Source organism: Pholis gunnellus (assembly GCF_910591455.1).
Source record: "Pholis gunnellus genome assembly, chromosome: 1".
NCBI classification, from domain to species: domain Eukaryota; kingdom Metazoa; phylum Chordata; class Actinopteri; order Perciformes; family Pholidae; genus Pholis; species Pholis gunnellus.
In genome coordinates, this window is record NC_136528.1 from 23,577,559 (window position 1) to 23,605,151 (window position 27,593).

General features: G+C 44.7%; 1 protein-coding gene across 1 annotated transcript; it reads left to right on the forward strand.

Moving 5' to 3' along the window:
- Window positions 1-143: 143 nt before the first annotated feature.
- On the forward strand, window positions 144-27,593 carry cbfa2t3 (CBFA2/RUNX1 partner transcriptional co-repressor 3; the record flags this gene model as incomplete). The annotated part of the gene is made up of 11 exons (XM_079159842.1): window positions 144-232; window positions 13,947-14,093; window positions 16,303-16,544; window positions 16,931-17,020; window positions 17,792-17,973; window positions 21,060-21,367; window positions 21,959-22,044; window positions 23,131-23,370; window positions 23,910-23,976; window positions 26,510-26,700; window positions 27,213-27,593. Exons 2-11 carry the CDS (start codon window positions 13,973-13,975, stop codon window positions 27,591-27,593), a joined length of 1,908 nt encoding a protein of 635 aa, XP_079015968.1. The 5' UTR covers window positions 144-232; window positions 13,947-13,972.

The window sequence follows — 27,593 nt, forward strand, 5'->3', positions numbered from 1 at the left end:
TGTGTGTGTTGGACTGTGGCTTCTGCCTCTTTTTCCTCTCAATATTTAAAAAAAAAAACAAAAAAGGAATAACACCTGAACTATCTAGCAACTATTCCCGCACTATCTAGCCAAGGCTTTATCATTTTCCCCAAATAATGAGGATTGAGATGATATAAAACCTGTTTTAGAAGCTATCTGGTGTGGATGATCACCGCTACAATTACCTCAGCTTGACCTCGACCTTCACCAAGTAAGTACAACCTGCAAACTCGACTGTTGAAGCAAATCATGGGAGACGTTTATTTTGTTTTTGGTGTGTATTGTGTTTAAATGCAACAGGGCTTTGGTTTTTGTAATTTATCAGAACAATTGATATAATGGAAGGAGTGTTTCACATTCAAAGGCTCAGGCGGCTACAATATCTCAAGTTTAAAGTCTCACATTCTGGTCAACATGACTGCAGCTCTGTTAGAGCGGCATGTTAATGTCAAGGTGAAGACAGACCAGGCTACCGTTCATGGATTTATTTTCTTTAAATGCCTTTTTGCTATATTTATCCTTTTTCCTGTAATTCTATCCACTTTAATTTGATCATTTTACATAATAATATGTCTTTAAAGGGTTTAGGATATATAGGGGAAGATATTGTATCCTGTGTGAGTGAAAAGGCTAATTTCTTATTATTATTTCATTTGTGCTTATAATATGGAAGATGTAGATATTGGGACATGCAGACTGAAGAGCAGAGTAGAATGGACAGAAAAAACCCCAGTCTGATATTAATAATTACATCATAATTATCATTAACAAGATGTGCGCTTATCTCCTTTCATTTGCTTTTTTGTCACTTGAACGAAATCTGGTGAGAGAGCTGAGGCGGAGACAGAGAGACTGAAGGGAGTTCATGAGTTGTTTGCGCATCAGTCTGTGCTGCACATCAAAGTGAAATCTTTGGACTCTATGAACTTGGGAGTCCTCCCGGACTGGATGGAGGCGATGGGTGTGAAGGGATACACTTAGACTTAGGCTTTACTCTGACCTGAACTCCATGGTGCCTCAGATTACAACCCCCCACCTTTTGTAATGATACTGTGGAGCATCACCGGTGTCCACTTTTGTGTGAACAAAAAGAAGAGCGATCCTTTCTGGTGAGTGTAGGGTGTTTGTATTACTGTACCAACTTGTGGAGACATTAAAGAAGGAGGTAGAGGAAGTGTTTAACAGGAATAGTATGGCAACCAAAGAAAATAAACACAACTGCAAAGTGATTGAAAAAGCTGAAATCATGGTGGATAATTTACAGTAGGCCTTTGTGACTGTAGGGACACTCCCTGAGAAGAAACAAGATCAGCCAAAGGTTTCTACCCCCACTTGAACAGCCTCAGCAGCACACTCTTCTGCCTGTGAGTGCAACAGTAAAACACTCAGGCCATTTTCTCTACAGGACACGGCCCTGTATAATTGGCCCTGGTAAATATCATCTGAATAATTGAACAGCTGATAATAGTCTTGAACAATGGATGGGAGGTTGCAGGGGTGAAACCGCAGTGCAGACACCCTGCCTCACCGCACATTATACCTCCATCACCACCAAGCGAGCATCTCAGGCTCTCTCCTTCCAACGCTGGCCGCACCATTGCTCAGCTGGGCCCGGCCAGCCGCCTGCTAAGGCAGATGTCCCCACTTCATCATTAAGTATCTCTCTTAAAAGGCAGGCCATTCATTATGACCCCAGTCGGCTGAGTGTTTATTCAGTTTCCATCTACCACAGGTGCATTGATGGGACGTCCTCTGTTTCATATGCAGAAGGAAAAACACCACAGGACTTTAAAAGAAACAGCAGCAGACTAATTCACAGGCCAGCGGAGAGTCAGCATGAAGTCTGCTATTTAAATGATTAAAAGAAGCAATATATACTTCACCGCCATTTGTTCACGGTGGGATTTTGCTTTCTTGTTTCATTATTCTGTGATTCATTGCTGCTATTTCAGCCACATCATGACTTATCTTTTACCATCAAGGTATCAAAGGCCCAACATTTTTTGTACCCTTTAGTGGCACGTTCCAATGTTAAAGATTAGTTTATTAGGAGATGGTGAAAGTCAGTACTGTTTATCATCTCGGTGTCATCTGGTGCAGTTGACGCGGCTCGTTTGATACTTTGACCTGATGCTGCAGGTTCTTTGCAGTGCTTACGCGTTTACTGTAATAGTGTGTGGGCTCATTGAGTGTGCTCGGTGTGTGTGGTAATTATTGTGATCTAAATGCGGGCAGTGCAGGTGAAACTGGCTGTCTCCTAATTAATGAGTGGAGCAGATGGCCTCGGGTGGGCGTGAGCTGCGAGCCCACAGCGAGCCAGTCAGGTGGTCAGCACAACACAGACACCTGGGCCATCACAAACAAGACAAGCCAAGCGGTTGACACAAGCCAAAGACATCTGGCCCGTGTGTGTGTATGTGTTTACATGTCTGTGTACGTATGGCCCTCCTGAAAGTCATCAAACAGATGTGTACAGTGTTGTATCTGATATCAGGTGACCCCTTGAAAAGGAGGAGTATTTACTCATATGCATTAGTTGTGAAAGAGGTTTAAGATATTAAACTATAAAGGTAAGAGAAAAAAGGAACATTAGAGAAGAGTAGTTTTAAAAAACATAAAATCATGTGAAGCAAACAACTTTCTCGTCAGTCAATCGACTCGTGATCACTTTGGGGAACTCGACCCCCAAGTTGGAAACCATTGCTATACAGTTTCTCCTTTTACACCAGAGTGTTTTTAAGATCGGGCAATGACACAAAGCTACACAGTTTGCGTGCAGCCTATTTATGTTTATGTTTGTGTGTTCATGTTATATTAGGGTGTTGAGCCTTTAATAACTTTAATAACTTTGTTATTGCACATACAGTGCACCAGATGCTTCAAAACAAAGAGGTTTGTCTAGCTCATATTTGTGCCTTTTGACATGTGCAAATATGTTTCATCCATCAATTCGAAGTGTTGTTTGTGTTTCTGTACTTTTTATTTGTGACACAAGCTTTCATTCAAGAACCACTCAAGGAGACAATTTTTTTCTAAGATCAGCTGATTGTAGGGAGTTTCACAGGTTTACCTCCAGGGCGAGAACATTAGCCTCACATAGATAAAGATACTTTGAAAATATGGGGGGAAATGCAATCCTCTGTTAAGTTTGTGTATCAGAGAACAAAATCTACAGGAAGATGAGAACAGTGAGGGAGCCGTAATTGTTGGTTATATTAGTCTTACCATTGCCGCCCCGCGTGTTCATATAGAAGCACAAAATGACAGACCACTAAAATGGGATGTTTATTAAAGAGGACACAGCGACGCGTTATGGATAGTTATGAGGGTTATCTGACTTTTGTTAGTTGTTCTTTGGTTTGTTCAGGATGACAAATGAATGGCAGCCCTGTGCAGAAACAGTGTAGTTACTGTACAGTTAAAGTGAGTTTAATGAGATCAGTGTGTAAACGTGTGTGTTTTTGTGTATATATGGGGGCAAGTAAGTGACTTAAGGCGTGATGAAGTGACGTTGCCGGCATTGAATCTTTACGGTTTCACTGCTGTTTATCCTAATACACAGTGGGAAAGACAAGTGTGGTTCTGTCCGCCTCCTCCTTCGTCCTCCGTCCTGTGTGTATGTGTGTGTGTTGGTCTGGTCTGCCCTGGTCTGTTCCACATGTGGTTGACATTACTGTGACAAGGCTGGCCAGCCTCTCTGGGGAGATGGAGAATGTCAGAGACTAGAGCGGAGGAGCGAACAGCTTCCCAACATCTGATGGAATGAGTAACACACTCACTGGATGGCTCGCCTGCTGACGCCACAGCGTGGGAGCAGAGCAGAGTAGAGGGTGGAGGCCAAGTATAACCCCAAATGTGTGTGTGAAATAACATTCTTACTCACTTTTCCCACACGAACAAATACACGCTCATCATTTATTCTCTGCTAGGTTCGTCATTACTCTGTTTTGCATCCACTGGAATGGTCAGGTCTCCATCTTTTCTCCATATTTCCCTGTATGCAGAGCAGGTGAAATGCTCCTTACTCCCTTGTCTGTGACATTCAAGGATGAAAACTCACCATTTATTGCGGAGCATTTTGGGAAATTATTTGTTGAATTGACTCTTCATTTTACTAAAATTGCTTCAGCACATACAGCACTGACAAATTGCACCCTCAATTATGCATTTGCAAAAGAGAGGCACATTTCCAGTGCTCAGAAATCCTCAATCATGAATGCAAAAGGAAACAAATGTCACAACATTGATGAATTCACATGTAAAGTACGTATAGCTGAATTGCTGGTAGCTAAAGACAAGAAAAAAAGGTGCTTCCTCCTCCTTCCTTCCTTGTCTTGTGCCTATTTCACCTCCTGCTCTCCCTCCTCACCTTTTACTTCCTCACTGACCTCTGACCTTCTTTTGACCCTCCTCTCTGCCTTTTCCAATTCTCCCAGCGGCGCCTTCTCACCTCCCACCCCCTCGCCCTCTGCCTCACGGTAGGAAGTGTATTCAGATCAGAGTCAGACAGAGGAAGCAGCTGTGCTAATCTACAGTAGCGCTGGTCTTGGTTTTAATCAAACCAAATGGACAGGCCAACAGAGAAAATAGGAAGTTCATATCGCCACCGCTACCTGATATAATGAATCCCTCCCTTTCCTTCTGCCCCACTCCGAGGCCTTTATCGCAGGCGTGGAGTAAACAAGCCCAAAGGAACACAGACTGAAGTTATTAAGGCCTCTACTCCAAAGCAGTCCTCTCTGGACGTCGGGGAAGGGCTGCAACACAGGATCATGCAGGCAGAGATTGGGAAGGAAGGCATGTCTCTCTCTCCATTTACAGTATTTGTGAAATTAAAAAAGCCGTTATCTCCTGGAAACAGATCCTGTGCCACACAGATGGTTCCGTCTCTCTTCAAATGGGAGGCTGAGAAACTGAGTGCCGTTGTGTTACCAGTTAGTTGTACAGACCTTAATCTCGGCTCCAGCCTTCCTTCCTCTGCCTCCCTGTCTCTCTCTCTACACACAAAACACACGCGCGTACACACACAAACAGACAAATACCCCTTCAGATAAAAATATTGCCAGCGTAAAGTACTAATTTCACCAGGAAATGGACATTCTAGCGTCTCAGAGGTATTTGAAGTGCAGAGAGAGGAAGGTCAGAGATTTACTGGATGTGTCAAAGAGCAGTGGTTACTTTGAGGAGCGAGTCATCGTCTGGCATTTACAGGAGCCTCAGCAGGGTTTAGGGGTTGTGTCTTTCAAGTGCTACCTCGGAGAGAAATCATCCCATTAGTAATATGTCTGACTTCTGTGAGTTATCATTTAAGGAGAGGTCTCTCTACAGACTTTCAGATTAACATGAGTGTTGTGATTAAATTCGAGGCCGTAGTCATTTCACAGGATCACCTTCTGAAAAATGTAGTATCAATTACAGGTTTGTCACGGACCTTTCTAAAATGCAGTGCTTTTGTTACCAGCAGATATTCTAGGAGGATGGATGTAAAGTGAAGAACATCCCTATTGCCCTGTGATTTAATCATTAATGCCTTGACACTACAACATCTCCTCTCACAAACACATATATCATTAAAACAACATCATGTTATCTAACAAAAGTCTCAGAAGATCTGACCTGGATTGTATGCAGGATTGAGTCCACATCTACTTGATTTGGTTTTAGTTTTCTTGTCAAATTATTGAACTGTCACTAATTGACCTTATAATTAGTGGTAATGTTAATGCACAACTTGGGTATTAATTAAACTGTTCATACGCTGACATAGTCTAATAGAATTTCTCAAACTCCTTATAATCCACAAAGGGACAGTTCCTTTATAGTATCACTGTTTACTGTCCACTTACTTTGACCATGACATGACAGCGGGTCATCCTAATTTGCTAATTAGCTCACATAATCAGCATGTTATTGGCACCGCAGTCGCTCTCCTCCTTCCACCGCTCGCTCTGTTTTTGTGGCGGCGTCCCGTAGTCGGCTCGCGTCCCAGAGGAGTAACTGGTATTTATTTCAGCAGCTTCCAGCATGAGCTGGCTGTAGGCTAAATGGAGAAACTGTCAAGCTTCTCTCTAACCTGTCACATGAATGCCCCCCCCCTCCTCCTCCTCCGCCGCCGCCACATTCTGTTTCCCATCGGTTTGTGTGTGTCAATGTGTGTGTGTATGTGTGAAACCTATGGAGTCCTGCAGGATAATACAGAACACCCTACCCATGCCTGGCTAATGTCAGGAGCTATTGTTACCGTGCCTGCAGGCCAAATGAAGAGGTATGAGAGCGCTGGCAGACTGAGGAGCAGTTCAAGACTGTTTTGTCAGCGCTGACAGCTCCATAGTGACAGAGCAGACATTTAACACTGAATGAAATGAAATACATGACATCAAGCAGGAAAATAACTAATCTGCTGTTTGTTTTCCTATCTTAGCTGTAAGTGGCAGCTCAGTGGCAGGTTTTTAACGGTGCACAAAGCACATGAGCAAGAGACATGGGGAGAAAATAGGCAGCAGCAATTCACACATTCTGTTTAACACACACACACACACACACACTTAGGCGTTTTGGGTTTATGAGGAGGAAAGACAGAGATGCTGCAGTTGCCGTGGTGTGTTGCCAGGATCAAATCTAAGTCTTTTGTGCTCCATAAATCAGCAGGCAGCAGCGGTGACGTAAGAACAAACAGAGCTGCTCTCTGCTGCAGCTGGCTGGAAAGAGGGAGAAACAGGAGAGAGGAATACAGAGAGGGAAAGAGAGAGCAGGACAGCAGCTGTCAGGCCTCCATCGCACACCTGTCACACAGGAAGTGAGCTCCGGCCACTGTTTCCTGGATACACCTCCTCAAACACTGCTCCTGGAAGAAATAGAGGGAGGACATCTGCTGTGAGGGAAAGACAGACAGCCAGCGAGACTGATACACTAACAGATCAATAGAGACATTTGATAAGGATGAGGAATAGATGCCAAATAACAAAAAAGAATGAATTTCCCATGCCTGTGTTGCCTTTCTCATGTCAGCTGCTTGTGGTCCTGTTTTCATGTAAGTGTGTGTCCAGATTACACACAGTCAAGAGGATGTTTGTGTTATCGCAGAGCTCTATGACAGACAGGTCACTCTGTGGAGACTCCCACAAATACAATGAGCCCACATGCCCTAAACTTAACAGTGGGACATTCCCACGCTTGCTCCTCTCAACCACTTCTCCCAAACCCCAACCCACCCTGCTCCCCCTCCCTCCTGTGACCAATGTGAACTAATCCAGATGTAAAGTAGCCCCTCACAAGATGTACGCCTAACTTTCTTTACATGGCCCCGCTCCTCTCAATTCCTCCTCCTTTTCCTCTATGTTTCTGCTTTTCCCAATCTCTCTCACCACCCAGCTCACCGTCTCCATGCCGAACTGATCAGAGCAGGAAGTGATATCACTCGTAGCCACCGTACTGCTGATGAGACACTTGGACCTCTTGTCTCTGGTTTTGCTTCTCCTCTCGGCCTCCAGAGTTGCTCTGTTGTCGCTGCTGTTAGTAGAAAACCTCCTCTTTGTTTGTCAGGCTTGTCAGGCTGGGTCCTCAGGAGGCCCCCCTTGCCCTATTCCCAGGCTGCCCTTCATGCTGCCTGTATGCAATTAACAGTGTAATTAAAAGCCTGATGAGCTAATTGGTGCTGGGTGAGGCTGCAGGTGTTTGGATCGGGGAGCTCATTTATGTAAGTGCACTAATTGTAAACATCCTCCGACAGAGGATAACAGAGGCAGTTTTCTAACGTGTTTTATTCTTTTATTGCTATTCATTATATATGTTTATTTATTTTCAAATGTAATTCTATAAGAAATTAATCTTTCTCTCTCTTACTGGGCCAATCATCTGTGACCCTGCATGCCGTGTGTTGCAGGTAGATATGCAATGCTCAGTGGGATGAAGGAAAGAGGCAAAGTAAGCCAAAGCGTTGCATTAGCTTGTGAGCAAAGTTTTAGGCTCGCACAGAGCTCTATTTCATACCTGTATATCAACAGTGTACTGGATATTAAGATGAATTATGTTACGTCTGATGGAGCCCACTAACACAGCTCATCTGAAAGAGGAATGACAAAAGAAAGTCTGATCTGATGTCGAAACATGGCAGCCTGAGGCTGAGCTGTCAGCTGGCAAAATTAGGCACATGGCTGACAGGACGAGGAAAAGAAGAAGTAGATGAGAGCGAACAAAGCAGAGTTATCATGCAGAGCAGAGCCTACATGTAAATCCTACTCTCTGCTCGTGACTGTCTTCCTTTCTGTCTCTCTGATCCATTCCCAGATGTACATGCACAGTCACCTCCTCATATAGCTGTGTGTGTGCGTCTCTTTCTTGTCTCCTACTTCCTCCCCCATATCTCTCTTGCTCTGTGGCAGCTGTGCTGGTGATGGCTGTGTGCCCATGGTGCAAGCTGGCTGTGGGGTCCCAGGTGGCCCACATGACAGTTATTGATGTTCAGGTGTTCAACTCCTCTCACACAGAGACCCTGGAGCAACACACACACACAGATACAAGCAGAAGCACAATACACATGCATGCACTCCAAAGTAGTTCACATGCATACACAGAATACAGAATATACACAGTATATAAAAGTAGTCATGCACTTGCACAATTATGCATATAAACTGTGTATTCCTCTATTGCTGCTGAGGAAGAGTAAACAACACAGTCACAAGTACAATCGAGAACTCGTACATACAGCTGCCGGGCTGTCTGGCGAGCAACAAGAATTACAGTTGTCAACGTGAGATGAAAACAACAAGCTAGTCACTGTGAAAATGTTTGCAGCTTAGGTTGTATATGATTCCCAGGGTCCAGTCTTTCCACTTGACCACTTTCTGTGTGTGCATGTGTGGTGGGATAGCCAGTGTTGGTACCAGCGCCCGGTGCAGTCCTAACACACTCCAGATGTGTCTGGCTAGCCGGGGAGTTGTTCTTGGCACGGCTGCCTCGGCTGAATGTCACAAATACTTTCCTTTATTTAGGAATGGCTCTGGGTTAGTGGCTGGAGGAAGGCGAGGATGGATGGATCTTGGGGGGAGGAGGGAGGGAGAGAAAAGAGGAGAGGTAGATGAAAAGACCAAAATAAATGATTAGCAATGTCGAAGGAAAGGGGAAAAAAGAGGGGGAGGAGGCGGAAGAGGGGGGACTAAGAGAAGAGATGTTGAAGGGCAGAAGATGGAGAGGGAGGAGAGAAGGAGGAGGGAGCGGAGCGGCGAGGGAGCGAGGCAGAAACAGCTCTAGTCTAGCATCTGGATTTTATTAGCAGCCGTTGGGAAAATCTGAAAAGGAAGTTTTTTCTCTGCAAGCACGTCGGCAGCAGTGATATGCTGCACATAACCACTTCACTGCCGACGAGAGGAGCCAGGCCCTCCCAAAGGAGAACAGATGGTCGCTAGAACTTCAATACAATTACATCAATAACAGCTTTCACAGATATAAGCACTGTATGACAGGATCCCTGCAGCTCAGAGAGACAGAAGTACAACTCCTCTACCCTTAGCAACCCCAGCCCTGGATAAATTGTCTTTAATCCATCCTCATTCCCTGCCCGTCCTCAATTTATCCTTGTTTTTCTTGCCAGTTTAGACATTCTAAAGTAACTGATGATGTGATTTGGAAAAACTGGTGACTTGTCAATGATTTGCTCATGGTGATCTGATCAAAGACAGGAGGGCTTTTGTCAGTGCTTATTAAGGAGAACCACCCCCCTCATCTGGTTTGTTTTTTTGTTCAACATGTTTGTTCAGCCGGCACTGCATGTGTACTGTCACAGGGATTCTCAAGTAACATAGGGTAAAATATGTGTTTGTGTCCGCAGCGTGAGCATATGCATTCAGCAAACTTGAGCATGTGTGCATACATCTGTGTGTCTATATATGTGTGTGTGTGTGTGTGTGTGTGTGTGTGTGTGTGTGTGTGTGTGCGTGTTTTGTGTGTACAGGCACTGCACAAGCCTGTCTCCCACCCTGTCATTAGTGAAGGCTTTTAAAGCCTCTGAACTCTAAATCAGCTCAAGATGAAGTGGAGTCTGGGATCTGTCTGCAGAAGCAGCCTGTGTGCTGACACGCAAATACATACACACACACACACACACACACACACACACACACACACACACACACACACACACACACACACACTCACACACTCCCATCTTACCTGTGACACAGTTCAGACTTCACACTGATAACAAGGCATATATAGGAATATATAACTTTTTTTTATGTAGATTGCTCTTGGTTAGAGGAAGATGACTTATTGGGCGTGCGCTGCTGATGTCAGCAGTCTTTTTCTTTTGGGCTGGTAGTATGAGAATGGAAGGTTCTGTAGGTGCTGTATCCCCAAGTCTTAGGTTCAGGGCACAGGGCTACAATCCCCATGTTTTGATACGAAGGCCTGGTGGGAGGCTGGGGGCCAGGGGCTCAGGCTCTGTTTGTGTGGACTCCTCAGCGGCCTGATAGGGAACAGATGTGGGAAGGCAGGCGGCCGGGCAGCCAGCCAGAGCAGCTGGGAGAAATTAAAAACAACAGCATTCCTGGAGACATGGGGAATTACAGTGGGAGGGAAGGAGGGAGGGAGGGATGTAAGGAGCGAGAGACAGAGAGTTTTAAGGCAATGTGGTCACTGGTGAGAGTCTCTGTGGAGTACGAGAGATTGAATAGACAGGGGGGATTTAAGGGGACTGTTGTGCAGTGGTTAGCTAAAGCTAATAAGTTGCAGCTGTATTTCCAGTGGAAGCACAAGCTCACATGCACAAACATGCAGATATGCATACAGTCAACAATAGGACATACGCCAATGTGAAATGAGACCAAAATGTATCTGAATTGCCCTCTAATGGCTTGTCATGACATGATGGTACTTATTTATGTATGTTCTTAAGGGGTTTAATGGAGGCATATGTCCATAAATCTATAATGAGACCCCAAAAGGGCTTTAGAACGTTAGACAAACTACTGCGCTGTGTGTGCAGTGGTACAGTATAGGATCTGTGGTTTTGTGAGTCTCGCAGTGAATTGTTTTTCATCTTGTTACATCATGGCACAAGGGGAGAGTAGAAGACAGAGAACATTTTTATTTTCTTTGGTGTGCAATCTTTTAGCCTCAATTACGTCAAACGTGTAGACATACAGCTGTTCAGAGAGTCGGAGAGACAGAGACAGAGAGCGGCAGAGAGGTAGGTAATCGTATTGTTTTATTTTCAGCCTAATATTCAATAGTGAGTGTTTGGGACGGACGGCAAGGTATCTGTATCCTCCGCAGATCTATTCCCAGCTGTATTGATCCCAAAGTGGCTCCTCTCAGAGCGCCAGATAAAAACCTGTGGGGGGAAATAGAGCAGCTTGCAGACAGGACCATGAGCATGGTCCAGACCTGGACCTTTAACCATAGGTCTGTTTTACCTGGTGTGCCATCTCTCTCTCTCTCTCTCTCTCTCTCTCTCTCTCTCTCTCTCTCTCTCTCTCCCTTTTTCTACTTCTCTCGGTTCGAGCGTTTCGTCCTTCAGCACAAAGCACAATAGGAGCACAGATGGCCACAGATGGGGTTGCAGACCTAGCAGACTTTCTAATGTATTAAAAGTGAAATCCAGAGCATGATGCGTATGTGTGTGCCCTGTGTCTGTAGCTGGTCAGATTAAACAGCTGTCTATAATCCTGCAATGGGAGCAGACAGACAGACAGGACGGTCCCCTTATCCTCCTCTCCTCTCCTCTCCTCTCCTCTCCTCTCCTCCTCCTGAAAAATCATACGTGGACCCAGCTCTTGTTCAGTTGAGTGTATCTTCAGAGTTCTCAATGTGGGGACAGTCCAGAAGTAGGATTGGTTATTTTAATGCATGTTATGATGTTATGTGCAGTACATGATGTATACTGCATGTAGGTCCTTCAATGCGCACTGCATGCAGTAGCACAGTACATTTGATCAAAGAGGATGTTTACTGAAACATATGGCAGCCTCACTACAGGAAGCAGCCCACCAATTCGGCAGCACAGATAGCCTGTTTGTGTGTTTAGGGTTCTTTAGAAGAGAATGGCTGCATCTATTTATACCAGCCCTCCCCATCTGCCTCTATCTACAACCTTGTGTGTTTATGTTCAGTGCGTCTGGCATGGGGAAAACAGCGGAGTGCCCCTCGTGTTCTTGAGGATCACTGTGTCAATGGCCCTCGTACAGCACACTCCAGAGTGGCACTCTTTAAATACAGACACCAGCTGTTGAACGCATCTACATGAGCTCTCAGAAATAGGTTAACACCAAGGACTGAGGCCAACTGAGGCAGGAGTCTTGTGGAGGAAAACACTGGGTTCACAGTTGGCTCACGGGGAGTGAAATGACAAAACACATTATTTGAAAGTGATTTTATATGTTAGTTGGTGACTACAATACATTTGCAGCTGTAAAAGAGGTTCTGTAACAGTGTTTAGATGTATGAAAGGCCTTTGGCTGTTTGGTTTGAAATAATTTTTGTTATTAGTAGGATAACAAGGAGTAATCACTGCCTATAATAACCTCTTTCCCTGTGTCGTTTCCCTGTCTTGTGACAGGGCCACCCTGGCAGTGACCTCTACTCTATGCTCATAAGGATGTGAAATGTGAAATAAGGCTTTTGATTGGCTTTTGTTTGGGTTCCACGTTTGAGAGAACGGACGGAGTTAATTTCTTTAATCCTGTAATCCATTAAGAGACAGCTGAAAAGGAAAAAGAAAAACACAGCGTTATTGAGAATCAATAAATGCTACAATGTGGTTTGCATCTGCTTTGAACATAGAAAATTGTCTTCTGTCCTCTCTCTTTCATTATGAATGCATGTGTTTACTACACTTAATGGTGGTTTGTAGTACTAGTGCAGAGATACACACATTTATGTTCTAATACATAAACGTGCTGCGTATTTATTTCATTACTTTTCACTGCATAGTGCACATTTAGTGCCAGTTGCACACATGTACACATACTCTAAAGCTATCTTCTCACAAGTCATCACACCTCTTAGCTCGGGTTTATATTACAGAAAGATCTGGTTCCAGCAGCTGCAGTGACAGACGGACGCATAGACAGAAAGACAGTCAACACTCCACAGATACATCACTAAAAAACAGACCTGCTGCTTGTTTATCCATTATATATAAATATAGTCTGACTTGTGTATGCGGACACACTGTTTGCATGCGCTGCATGAGGCCCTTTGCCACAAATGCAGAACGTAAGGCGACAGTCCTCACACACTTGTGTGGAACATCCACCCTGTGTCATGTTTTCTTCTCATGTCCCTTGCTGTACCATCCATTCCCTTCACCCTCCAGAGCCTGGCCTTGCCTTGTTTGGTGCTGGCAGGGTGTCTGGCAGAGGACAGTGAGGCTTGGTAGCAGGACGGAGCTCTGCTGAAAGTCCAGTGATGGACAGCAGCAGATCCAGCTGCACTTGTCACTGGCTGTCAAGCCGGCTGTCTGAACTAGGGGACGAGAGGGGACAGGTGGGGAGGAGTGAGGAGTGTGTGCATGTGCATATGTGTGTGTGTGTGTGTGTCTGGGGGTTGGAGGTTGCAGTGTAGGGGCACTGATTGGGATGTCAGAGAAAGAGAGAGAGGGAAGAGGGAAGAGAAGGGGGGAGGGGAGGCTCTCAGTCAGCAGCAGCTGAGCGAGTGAGCAGGTGTTACTGTATGTCTCCCAGGCCCATGAATCTCCAACAAGAGAGACACAATACAAGTTTGGATTCATTTCCACTCCCTGCATTGATTTATTTTATGGGTCTTAAGGAAACAATTGATGGTTCCCAGGTGATAATGTCAGTGGTCTCCTCCTTAACCAGCTGTCTCCACTCTGAAAGTATGATTATTTGATTTTCATTTTGGAGCTCCATCTTGATGATTGTCTTTTTTTTTGTTTTTCTTCTTCTTCTTCTTTCAAATCACAGGTAGCAGAGTGCAGAAGGTTGGAACAATGCCAGATTCACCTGCGGATGTGAAAACCCAGCCCAGGTCCACCCCACCCACCATGCCTCCTCCACCCCCGGCTGTCAGCCAAGCAACCAATCGCAATGCTTCATTCACCCCGGCTACCAGTAAATCAAGTAAGTTAGCTGTACAAGACCCACCATTGTTTAGCTTACGTGCTGTGAGATTTATGTTTTCTTTGACTTGAAGATGATCCTTTTGTGAGGCATCATGTCAGCAAGCAGTTTACCGGGCAGATGTAAGAAAAACAGTGAACTGGTAGGCGTGTTAAACAGCCTCTTCATTTTACAGTAAGCACTGGAGAAGATAGCCATAGATATGTGAGCTTGTATCTACTTCATTGCAAATTCTTTACAGACCTGACATGCACATCTAGTCATATATTTTGTAATTTGTAGATCAAATGCCCTTTGTCCTCCAAATCAAAACTTTACTATAAATTAGTGCAACCAGTAGCCTAGAGGTTAAGATGCATAAAATACTAGCTTGTCATACCCTGTCTCTCTCTCTTTTGTTTCTTGTCAATTCTTAACTATCCACTGTCCCCCCAAAAAATCTAAATTTGTTTGTGGTTTATTGTTGTTACAGCAGTATTTCCCTGATGTGTGTTTTTAAGACCTCCTACATGTTAAAATAATATGATTTACTGATCAGTCTGTTATAAATTCCACAAATGAATAAGCTTCTGCAACCTGAAGGCATCTACAATGGACTACACGGCCACTTGTCCCTCTTAGGTCAACTGTCATGGACACTTCATATGCTTGTGTAAAGGGAGAGAAACCTCAAATATGTGTTTCTTTCCTGGTCTGGTGAACAAGTGTTGAAGTCACTTGTGTGTCAGGTGTGTGTTGCCAGCATCTATTTGTGTGTGTGTGTCTTTTGGTGTGCAGAATGCCCTTGCTAGTGGGACAAGTGTGAGCGCTTGTGCGAGTGCGGCTGTGGCATTGTGTGTGCATTTGTGTCCGTGTTGTTTACCAGCTGGTTGGGCGGCGTAGCGGTGTGTAGACTACTTTCTTCCCTATATAGCAATGACAGGCCATGTTGTTTCACCTGTTGTGGTGGGCGGTCAGTAGTGTAGCTCTCTCCTCGCACCTCTCTCTAAAACCAGAACACAAGTGCTGCCTGTTGGGATCACATGGGTTAGTCCATATGTGTTCAGGCCCTCGACCCACAGATTAGAGCAGCAAGCACGCCTGAGAGGAACCACAGGAACTAGACTACTGAACAACTAAACTCTACATAGTCTTGTCTTCAAGAACATGTACAAGGTGTAGTGTTACAGTACACAATGGCTCACTGCAGAGTCCTGAATACATTTTGAAAAGATAAAGTTACTGCAGCAGATATTAAATTATAGTTTGGACACCGTGGTCAGTGTAAGTGCTTGCATATGCTGCTATAATGAAATACAATCCTTTAACTAGACATTTCATACACAGACTACACTATTTGTTTAATCTGAGAATCATCATCATTAGTTATGATATAATGCACATAAATGTGTATATTTCTTTAAATTACACACTGACGAGACCAGAGATGGAAAAAGATTTGAGCATTTCATAAAATAACTCTATTTTCTGACATGTAAATCACATGTTGTTCAATGTACTCTGCATGCATTTTCATCTGACTTGGATATGAAAATATGAAAACAGGGGAAAGTTCAAACAGGACTAGTGTTTGCGAGCTATTTGTGAGTTTGTTTGTGCCGGCATTGCAAGGAATACGTGAGTGATTATATGTGTGTATGAATGCTGATTCTATTCTGAAACTTAAAGCTGCAAATCTACTTTCAGATGGTGGACATGTGTAGGGCCAGATTTAGCTACACACCTGCTATTGGAATAAAAGTAACACAGGCCACAGGACTATTTTAGGCCCCTCTTTAACAAGTTCCTCTTATAGTTGTGTCCTAGCGAGTGTGTGGGGGGAGAGGGTGAGGAGGGTGAAATAAACTGATACAGGGGAGATGGAGGGGAGGGCGCTCGGGGGGTCAGATGGTACCACTTGTGAGACAGCTGAAGTGAACACACACACTGACAGCGCTCAGCCAAACGGGCAGAAAATTGCACCACTGAAGTCACGATGTGCATCATATGCTGCAGGCGTGGTGTCAAATTAGAGTCTATTGTGTGCCTTACTTATATTTAATCTTAACCACACACTTCTCTATCAGTAGGAAATAAGTGCTTCTGCCCACATCACGCCCCCAGATCTGTCAGATGCCCCCCCCCCCCCCCCCCCCCCAGGCCTCTCCAAAACTACTGACCCACTTCATGTTGTCTCTTCCTTCTGTCTGTTCATCTGCAGTGCTGAATGGGAGCAGCCACTCTCCTACATCGCTGAACGGTGCTCCGTCCACTCCCAACGGCTTCAGTAATGGGCCAGCAATGTCGTCGACGGCCTCGCTTTCCAACCAGCAGCTCCCGCCAGCTTGTGGTGCCCGGCAACTCTGCAAACTGAAGCGCTTTCTGACCACGCTGCAGCAGTTTGGCAACGACATATCGCCTGAGATTGGGGAGAGAGTGCGCAGCCTTGTGCTGGGGCTGGTGGTAAGTTGTGATTATATTTGTGTTGAATTATTGTAATAGATCTTTCAAACAACACTTCTCTACATCCATTCATTCATCCCGACGTTTAACTTTGTATCTAGGTATTATACCTGATGATAGTTAATTCATGTGATTCAGAGAATTTTACATATTGGAAATTTGTCTTGTGCAACAGAAAGTCACTTGAAGTCACGAAAGTAAACGTTTTTTATATTGCGCACAGCAAAATGTGCCCGCAACGTGATCTTGTTCTTATGCGATACAAGGTACAAACAAGATAATAAAAAGATTTTAAAAAACCTCATCTTTCAGGACTTCATAAGAGAGTGTTGTGAAAAGTGTTTCTCTCAGCGACTCTTTGTCTAACTCCCTGTTGTCTTGGACAGAACTCAACTCTCACCATCGAAGAGTTTCACTCCAAACTTCACGAGGCCACCAACTTCCCTCTGAGGCCGTTTGTCATTCCCTTCCTGAAGGTAAATACTTGTGCACAGATTTGATGTAAGATAAATCAAGCCCAATGTCTTCAATAGACACGCTCAAAGCTCACCGCTGCTGTCTATATGGCCGGTGTTCAGGACTGTGTATGTGTGTGCAGACACTGCATGTGTACCTTTCCTATGTGCTCCTTCCATATCTGCCTCCAAGCAGAAAGGGTATACGTATAGGTGTAGACTGTGATACTGTGTTAACTGTGCTTGGAGTACTATGTAGAAAATAGTTGGATGTGCTTGTGAATGTCTGTTAAAAGTGTTGTGTGTGAGTGTGTCAGACCTACTGGCGAGCAATGATCCTCCACATCTGGGACATTGCAGCAATGGCTGTATTATGTCAACCGGACAGGTCTGAGAGAGCTAATTGACAGCACTGACACACACTCACACTCACACACACACACACACACACACACACACACACACACACACACACACACACACAATATACACATCAGCTCAGCCTGGAGAGAGAGAAATAGAGAGACACTTGGCAGAGGGAGGTGTCAAGGGCCTTGTCTTATCTCATCCTGTCTCTTCATCTATTACTTTCTTTTTATTCTCACCCTAATCTGGCATTATTTCACTCTCACCCCATCCATCTATTATTCCACCATGAGTCTCAAGATCACTTCTTGTCCACTTAACACCCTTTACCATTTACATCTGCTCAATAAATCTATTACCTTCCTGCAACAGTTTATTGTATTCTTAATCCGGAGATGTCTGTCTTCCCTCTCTTTACCACTGAAGGCAAACCTGCCCCTGCTGCAGAGAGAGTTGCTCCACTGTGCCAGGTTGGCCAAGCAGACTCCAGCCCAGTATCTGGCCCAACACGAGCAGCTTCTCCTGGATGCCAATGCTAGTTCGCCCCTCGACTCCTCTGAGATCATGCTGGAGATGAATGAGCACGGCAAGAGAAGGACCCCTGACAGGTAGCACAACTCCAAATAACACAAGAAAACACATACATAAACACATATACATAGGCAGACTCTTTCTCTCTCACACACACACACACACACACACACACACACACACACACACACACACACACACACACACACACACATAGGTTGATGAGGACCAAGAGAGAGAGGGTCACTGCAGTGGCAGAAACAGAGCACTTGACATGATATATCAAGTTTGACAATTCTTAAATATGTTGTGAATGATCTAAATTTGAAACTGAGCCATGACCTTTTCCTCTTTTGTTTTTTCAAATCTTTGAACATATTTGGGATTTTTTGTTACTACACACTGTTGAGTCCCCTCCTGCAGGATGTAAACTGACCTGGGGTGAATGAAGCACATGACAGCTTTGGGTCCCAATTGCACCATCGCATTAAATTAAGAAGATTAAAGTGAAACATAAATATATTTGCTTGGTGTTATATAATGTGGATTTTCAAATATTGTAAATTAAGGCCTAATTAATTAATTAATTAATTAATTAATTCAGAAGTCCTGTAGTGTCCATCCACCTTTGATCTGTTTTCATCCATTTTCAGCTACATGCATTGTATGAAGCCACTTTACCTCCACTACCAACAGTCTCCTCCACTCAGGGCCACATGACACTTTGATTTGAGTGAAAATTGAAACTGATTAACTTGTGTGAGAGAAAAAAAAAGATTGAGAAATTTGAGAAATAAATGTACTGTGAAAAAATCATAATCTGGACATTAAACTTTCAAGGTTTCTGTTATTTGGCAAACACATTTTTGGACCTCTTTAAATACTATGTACATTCACATTAAGCAAAAGAGAGAGAGAGACGCACAGAAGAGAAGACGGAGTGAAGTACAGTAAATGTCCTCAGTACAACAAAGACAGACAGGAAGACCAACAGTGAGCTGTGGCTTGCAATTGTCCCACATTGCTCCCCAGCGCTTTGCTTTATTCACCGAGTTAAGAAGATAACACAAGACATTATTAGCTGGCATTTCCCTTATTTTTCCTACTTCTCTTACTGGCACTGTCTTTCGTTTCTGATAAGTTCTGCACCTGTCTCTGTCTCTGTCTCTCTCTCTCCCTCTCCCTCTTTGCTGCTGCCTGACCTGCGGGCTCCCAGCAGCTGTCCATATGTCAGGGATGTGTCCAGATGGTGATGTGCTGACCGTAACACTGAGCACATCCTGAGTGGGGTGTGGGGAGGTGGGCGGTGGTGGTTTAGATAGGACTAGGGGTTGGAGCTGTGCAATCCCACTGTAATCCGCACACCTCCGCCTCCTGACTTGTGGCTTATACACAGCAGGAGAGGCTCGGTGGAGGAGGGGGAGGGCGGTACAGGCTGGGGCAGGGCCTACATCGCACCAGCTTTTCCTCTGATTTGTCAGATACGAGAGTCAGGGATGTGTACGAGTATAGCAGACATACACAAATATACACATGGACAACGGAGCACACACACACACACACACACACACAAAAACATGACATCTACATTGAGCAGCGTTGCATTCATTTGCCTCTGATCCCGGGGATGATAAAAGAGTGATTTGCATTGGAATGCCTGTCTATTGCCATCCAGCTAAACAGATTAATATCAACACTCCCATTTAAACTGTCCAGATGGCTTGAAACAGCCTCTCACACACACGCACACATACACACACGCTCAGTAAAAGTACACAGACACAAATGAGTTTCACTGAACATCTGCCAAACACGGAGTTCAGCCCACATTGCCCCTTAAGCCCGAGAGCAGGGTGGGAGGGAGAAATACTTTCAATCTAAGAGTCGGCTGAGGGATATTCAGATTAAGAGTTTGAGACGCAGGATGTACAGTTGGACTTGGCTTTTTTGATACATATTGCGTACAGCTGTGCAAAAGCTTTGGTGGAGCACTGCCTTACTGTAACTGAACAACAAGCAGCTCTCAGCAGGGATACGTGCGTGGCCGTGTGTGTGTGTGTGTGTGTGTGTGTGTGTGTGTGCGTGTGTGTGCTTGCATACACCATGTGGGAGATGTTTAAAAAACAAGTTTGTCTTCCTTGCTAAACACTCCACAAACTATTGTGGACTATTGAGTATTGTGGTATAGTCCACAATACTCAATGCTGTAATTTCTTTTAATAAATTGTTATGACAGTTTATGGCAAACACTAACACAACCAATCAGACTTCATGAAAGTCTTTTCTTTGACATATTTTTACTGAGGACAATTTTTGACCCTTGATCTGATTTCAAGGGCATTCCGGTCTTTGCTTGGGCTTGTTTTGCCGAAATATGAAGTAATACACTAGCATTGCATATGAAGCCTGGCAAAGTCATCGCACAGTTTTCACATTACTCATTATGGTCTGGCAAGGCCATAGACCAGCTGGAGAAAGATGAAGTAGCCAGCACAAAAGTTATTTCTCTCTCTTCAGACATTAATATGGTGTCAGAAAATCTGTTTCTCAATAAAACTGAGGTGAGAAATGAGCCATTTAGTGGCAGATTCTTTTGCTAATGAGGGTCGTCATGTTAGCATCAACACAATTTTTTAGTGATCCAGAGTTCATTTGAAGCAGCTGAATTGATTCTTGGTTTGACATTTGTGGAATAATGGTACATGTGGTAGTAGGAAACAGAGCTTAAGAGATGCAGTCTGTGCAGGGGCATTGCATATTGGCAAATAAACACAGATTTCTTTAACAAAGATCTGTTTTGTTGTAGATCATAATACACCACATAACATCCCACTGTGCTGCAGGCCTTAGTCTGTGATTAAACAGTCCAACTTTAACTCCATGTTTTTAAATTCTGGATGTTTAATGTATTTGTTTACAAAGTAGTTTGCTCTGAGTCTACTTTTTCAGACTGTATTCTAATAACTGCGTAGTGCTGACATTATCTACTGCCTGGCTGCCTTCATTTTCTTAAATATATCAGAGTCGTATAAGCTCCTACAAACTGCTCATTATAATCGCAACATTAAATAGTATCATGGTAAGCCATGATGCCATATACTATATAACATCACTGTGTGTTTTAACATAATGGTTTAACCAACTCCCCTGTCCTCCTCTACAGGACCAAAGACAGCTCAGAGAGAGATGGGTTGCACCCGGAGCACATGGCTAAGAGGCCGTGCACCATCAGCCCCAGTCAACGCTTCAGCCCCAGCACGGGTCTTCCTGCTCACCCGCCACCCAACGGACTCCCCACACACCCTCCCAACGGCCTCCCCACACACCCTCCCAACGGCCTGACCCACCCACCCAACCCTCAAGTGGGACCCCAACATTATCGCTTAGAAGACATGGCCCTGGCGCACCAATACAGAGACGCTTACAGACACAATGAACACCGCGACGCCCGGGACAGGCTCCGGCAGACAGGTAGGACGGCTGCATTCACATTGTCAGATAAATCCATAGGTCTACAGTTCTCAGTTACCTGGTCAGTCTATGGGCTGGTGTATATGTAAGTGGGCTGTCTGTAGAGAACAAAGGCCAGTTGTCAGTCCAGTGTGATAATCCTGGTGGCAGTGCGTCTATATAAAGACCACATCCATACATGCCTATACGCTACTACAACTGTGGCAACCATATATGCCTTCCTTCTGCTTTCCCAAAAGGAAAGAGATGAATTCTTAGCCAAGTTGTCTTACCGATTAGATATGAAGTAATAGAATAGGTACATGACATGCTTTTCATTTTGTTTGAAATTAAACAACTAACTTGCTGATTTTACAAAATACAATACAATAAAACAATAATAAAATAGAGGACATTTTCAGTATTATTTTTGCTTATTAGTATTCGGTATGACAGTCAGGACTGGGTTCAGAGTTAGAAATTCTTCCAGTTCCCTTTGGTCAAACATGGACATAGCTAGTTAGGTATCCACCCTGCAATGGAGTGTTTTGCTGCTTAGAGGCAGTAACACAGAATTGTGTGCAGAATCTTACCGATGTGTTTGTCTTTTAGCAGTACATGGAGCGCGCCAAGAGGAGGTGATTGACCATCGTCTTACAGATCGAGAGTGGGCAGAGGAATGGAAGCACCTAGATAATGTACGTATCAGCATGGTAGCCGAGGTTAATGCTGACCACCTCTTTGTTTAATTCATAAACATCGTGGAGCAGTGGGAAAGAAAGCAGGTGATTTAAGTTCATTTTAGTGGGACGGGAACTGTTGACACCCCATCAGAGTGTGCAGTTGACGGACATCTGACCAAAAGAGGTCCGTGTCAGAGTGGTGAATTAACAACAAACAGACACCTATCTGGCTTCCTGGCACCCAACTCCATGAAGACAAAATCACATTCGCTAGACACACAGACATGCACAGACAGACACGCACACACAGAAACAGGGCCCCAGATGGAGCTCAGGACCCAGCAGAGCGCAGCTCCAGCTGGGGAGAGCAGCTGAGACAAGAGCTGCAGTCATGGAGAGAACCGGCCAGGCCTGGACCCCTGCCAAATTAGAAACACTTCACTGAAATAAATATAGCTAACTCAAGAGGGGAGGGAGGGACAGAGGAAAGAAGGCAGAGACAGAGAGAGGGAAAGATGAATGAGAATAATGATATGGATTGAATGTCAACCATGCTAAACCCATTTAGCAGACCGGGCCGGCTCTGGAAACACAGCGCACCGTGGAAAAAAGTGACACTGTTTACAACAGAGGTGTGTGTGTGTGGGGGAGTGTGGGGGGGGGGGGGGGGGGGGGTGGAAATCTGTTGAGTTGGCAGGGAACGGAGCAGAAGGGTGGAAGGAATTGGCTCAACTTTTTCATCAGCAGCCCAGCTGTTACATTATCGCTGTTGTAATGCTCTTAGACATTGAAATTCACTGACAAGCACACAATCCATGAGCAAAACAGGCCGAGACAGAAACACAGAGTCGCACGCTAACAGTCATGTCTTTTTATGTTTTTTATGTTTTTTTATGGATTTATCAAGTTTGTGTCTCTACTACTGTGTTGTAGAGATGATCAAGTTTAATTGTGTTATTAGTTTTGTGGGGACCTGTCCTGGCCATGTGTTTCGGTCGTAGGGATTTACATTTTCAACTAAATGGAGCACTGTTGAATTTCTCCTGTTGATTCATCACTAAGTAACTGTTTTAACTCATCCTCAATCCTCTCCCATTGCAGCTCCTGAACTGCATCATGGACATGGTGGAGAAGACGCGCCGCTCTCTGACAGTGCTGCGCCGCTGCCAGGAGGCTGACCGGGAGGAAATGAATCACTGGATTCGGCGCTATAGTGACGTGGAGGAGATGAAAAAAGGTGGGAGCAACGGACAGCACTGCCTTCCTCCTCCTCCTCTTCCTCCTCCTACTCCTCACCACAACTCCTCCTCCAACACAGCTAGCAGCAGCGACTCACTGCCCGTAGGAACTTCCTCGGCTGCTGAAAGGCAGACAGGCAGACAGACAGGTAGACAAACACAAAACAAAACACTCACAGCAAGCTAGGGCTTATTTGAAATGTGTAAAATGCCTTAATCTATCAATTTAGAAACAAAAAGTCACTTAGATTATCACATTTTTCTGCAAATGAACAAATGTAAACTCATTCTGAGGCAATACAAATCTGGTTGCAACATCCTGGATCTTTAATCAACTGATTGCACCCTTATGCTGCCAGCATGCTCATTCATAATTTAGATTTGTGTTCACGTCTAACTCACGTATTCTCATTCCTTCCCAGAAATGGTAGAAAAAGTTGATGACAGCTTATTTACTGATATTGCCACAAATATAGTGTGTATTGGTCCCAAAAATAGAAGTGGAAACTATAGGGAGACTGGATGTGTGTTTGAGCAGATCAGAGGTCTATCAGTGTGTGTGTGTGTGTGTGTGTGTGTGTGTGTGTGTGTGTGTGTGTGTATAATTGAGACTGAATGTGAGCCTGCTTGTGTGTTTCAGAGATCCACAGAGACTTCTTACACAGGCCTCCCTCAGGATACCTGCCAGAAGAAATCTGGAGGAAAGCTGGTAAGAGCCAAGCATCCCATTCTCTCTATTGTCTTCATGATTGACCCCACACGGACTAACAAAACACACACAGTCACCGTCATCAGTCTTTCACGGCCCTCACCATAGCCACAGAGACAGACGGAGCAGAGGCCTTACAGCCGTAGGTCCATCGGGGCAGAGGCTTGGAGGGCCTCTGTGTCATTAGGGCTAAATGCCCTCCATCTGTCACCACTATGAAAGGCCACTGCAGTTACAGCTGCCGTGAAAATGTAGTCACCTGGCCCAAAGCGGTCCACAGCAGCACACCACAGATTAGAGTTTACTGGTCTCCATTGGCCTGAGAAGCACAGACAGTCTCAAATTGTTGTACTTTTTTTTTATTGTGTTAATTTCTTTAGCCTCATGCACAGTATACTAATGTATTACTGAAGTAAATCAAACACAGACATTTAGATATACAGAGAAAGTAATCTTGACCATGGTTATTATTTTTGGCTCAGTTTGAGGCCAAAGGGAAGCAGAGTGTTGCATTGCATGGGCCTTCTTGTGCACTGCATGCTAGATAGAGTCCATCCCAGGAGTCATCTGGCTCAGCCCTTGTTCCTCCCCAGTCCCAGCACTATTATGTTGCAGTCGTACTCCAATACCCTGCGGAGGAAATATGCCGGCTGCTGCTGTCGGCAAAATACTTTGCTGCATTTTCACCAGCAGAAAAAGCTCTTTTAATTGCAGTTGTTTTTCATACAGGTACTACAAGCATCCCGCTCTCCCCAGCACTAAAGCACCTCCAAAACAGGCAGGGTGAGTAACATATCTCACTCTCTCCATCTCACCTTGGTGTGTGTGTGTGTGTGTGTGTGTGTGTGTGTGTGTGTGTGTGTGTGTGTGTGTATATGTGAGCATGTGTCACCTCTATCTCAGCAGCCAGGTAGTCTGCCTGATGTAGCTGCAGCACCTCTTGCTTTTAATTAAAACCAGACACGTATTCTCTGGTCTGGTTCAGGTTGAGAGACTGCAGTGCCTTTGAAAAATAAGATCTGAAGTGTGAAAAAGCAGGCAGAAATAACACGTCTCAGGGACTTGCCAAATCCCTGTGGAATTAAAACGTTAATATTGCTGTCCCCGTGTTTTCCATTAAGTGCTAATTGCCCCAGCATCTGCTATGCAGTCTCCTTGATAAGAATTAATTAAATTTGCAAACTAATCTTAGTGGTGCATGCATTAGGCCAGATAATTGAGAAGCTCGGGATAATGCAGATAGTGTTTTGCAACGAAGAGAAGAAAGAGGAGGAGGAGGGGTATAAGAAAAAAAAGGAGCAGAAATGAAGGATAAAGGTAGAGAGGGAATGATGGAATGAAGGAAGCCATCGAGACATGTCTGTGTGTGACTGTATGTTGACGGGATTGACAGAATATTAACTTTTTAGCATAGGAATCAAGCTCAGACATACATGCACACACAGCCATGCGCACATACACAGCAAAGTGTTGGATAAGGCTCCCTCCACCGCCTATCTTTTTGCACAGTAGTTTGAAACAAGTGGAGTGGAGCGGCAAGGAAGAGTGACAGTTATTTATGAGTTCTCACTCAAACAAACACTGACTGGAGGAAATAGGGAGCAGTGGAGAGAACAGTATCAGTCTCACCTCCTACTTGGTTGGCCTAACACATATGGATAGCTATTTGTATGTGTGTCATTTGTGTCTTAGTGTGTCAACCATGCACATCTGGAGGAGGTGGAGCAGGAGTGTGAAAAGTAATTTCATCTTTAAAAGTGTTGCTGTCTCTGATTGCTGAAGAAATTAGACATTTTAGGTGAATTTATGAATTGTGATCACAAGATACCAAGTGTAGCATTTTATTCATAGATGGTTTTATATTTGTAAACCTGTTTCTCAGGTGTATAAAGCCCTACAGGAAAGCATGCACTATACATATGTTGTGCACCGTGAGGCCAATAATGAAAGATGGCAAAATGTAATCACTTCTGCCTCTTACTGAGAGGAGACTGCGGGAAGTTTCTATTTTTTGACTGCCATCTGGTAAAGAGCCTACACACCTGCCTGTTGTAAAAACACAGTCTCTTCACTCAGTTTGTGCTTTTGCTGAAAAAACAAAAGGCCCCATGATAAAAATCTACATCGTAGGAAGCCCTGCAGTGGGGATACGGATGTCGACCGGTGGGGAAATTATTCTCTTTTCACTGTGAAATCCGTCTTGCAAATTGTATTAAAATTATTCTTATGACAAGATGACAATCATGCAAACAGGGAATCCCAGGATGTTGTTTGAACAGCCAAGTTAGAGACACAACTTTGGAGACATCTGTTGTTGTCAGCACTGGAAATGATTGTGGCCAGACGTGTTTGAATTAATTATTGAAGTCTGGCTGTTTCCCTTTTCTGGCAGAAAGTTTTAAATCTTGGATGATGTACATCTGTTCGCTGAGATACAACAAGATGGCAGCTTAAAGAGCCTCAAAGGATGACAGAGCAGGCAGGACGGGACGATAGGCGTTTGCACTAACACCTCTCTCTCTTTGTTTTTTAGAGGAAGCAGTGAATGAGGTTAAGCGACAGGCAATGTCAGAGCTGCAGAAGGCGGTGTCAGACGCTGAGCGGAAAGCCCATGAGATGATTTCAGTCGAACGCTCTAAAATGGAGAGGGCGCTGGCCGAGGCCAAGAGGCAAGCCTCTGAGGACGCACTAACAGTAATCAACCAGCAGGAGGACTCCAGTGAAGTGAGTATCACAGACCCCCCAACCACATTTCCCTTAATTCTCCTCTCACTTGTTCTCTAATACCTCACTCTGTCTCTCGCTCATTAACGCTCTTTTGTCCTTCACTTTGTTCCCCTTATCCTCCAAGTTACCCTGCAATGTGTAATCCATACAGCTTGCTGCTCTTGGTTTGGTGCTGCACCATGTTGTCATCATTATTAGTAGATGCAGTCCAGTTGTCTGTGTAAATAAAAGCAGACGGAACCAGATGGTTGGAGCAGAGTGCCAGGCTGAGGTCATTACTGAGCAGTTGACCACCACCTGCTGGTAACACAAACCAGTGGCCTTGGACCAGGACTTAAAGAATTTAAATCAAATCATTGTGCAAAGAGTCAAAAATATATGATCAGGCTGAGATTTTATAATACTTATGTGAGGTTTAAACATATATTTATGTGAGGAAGAGAAAACTTTCCTGGGACAAAAAAGAGACTTATTTTTATCAACCCACTCTCTCCCCACTGTCTCAACAGAGCTGCTGGAACTGTGGGAGGAAAGCCAGTGAGACGTGCAGCGGCTGCAACACGGCTCGCTACTGCGGCTCCTTCTGCCAACACAAAGACTGGGAGAAGCACCACCATGTCTGTGGTCAAGGCCTGCAGGGGATGCCAGGGGGCAGCAGTGTTCCTCTTGGCCCCCCCGCCTCCTCCTCAGCGTCCTCCAGTGCGCCCCCCACCCACTCGGAGAGCACTCCTCCAGGAGCCTTGTCCTTGGCCGGCCAGAGCAGCATTGCGGGAGGGGCTGGCAGCGGCAGTGGAAGTGTCTCTGCCAGCCCCAAGGAGAGCAGTTCCAGCAGTGCCTCTCGCTCCACAACTCCAGCTACCCCCGCCCTACTGGATGCCACCTCTCGTTGA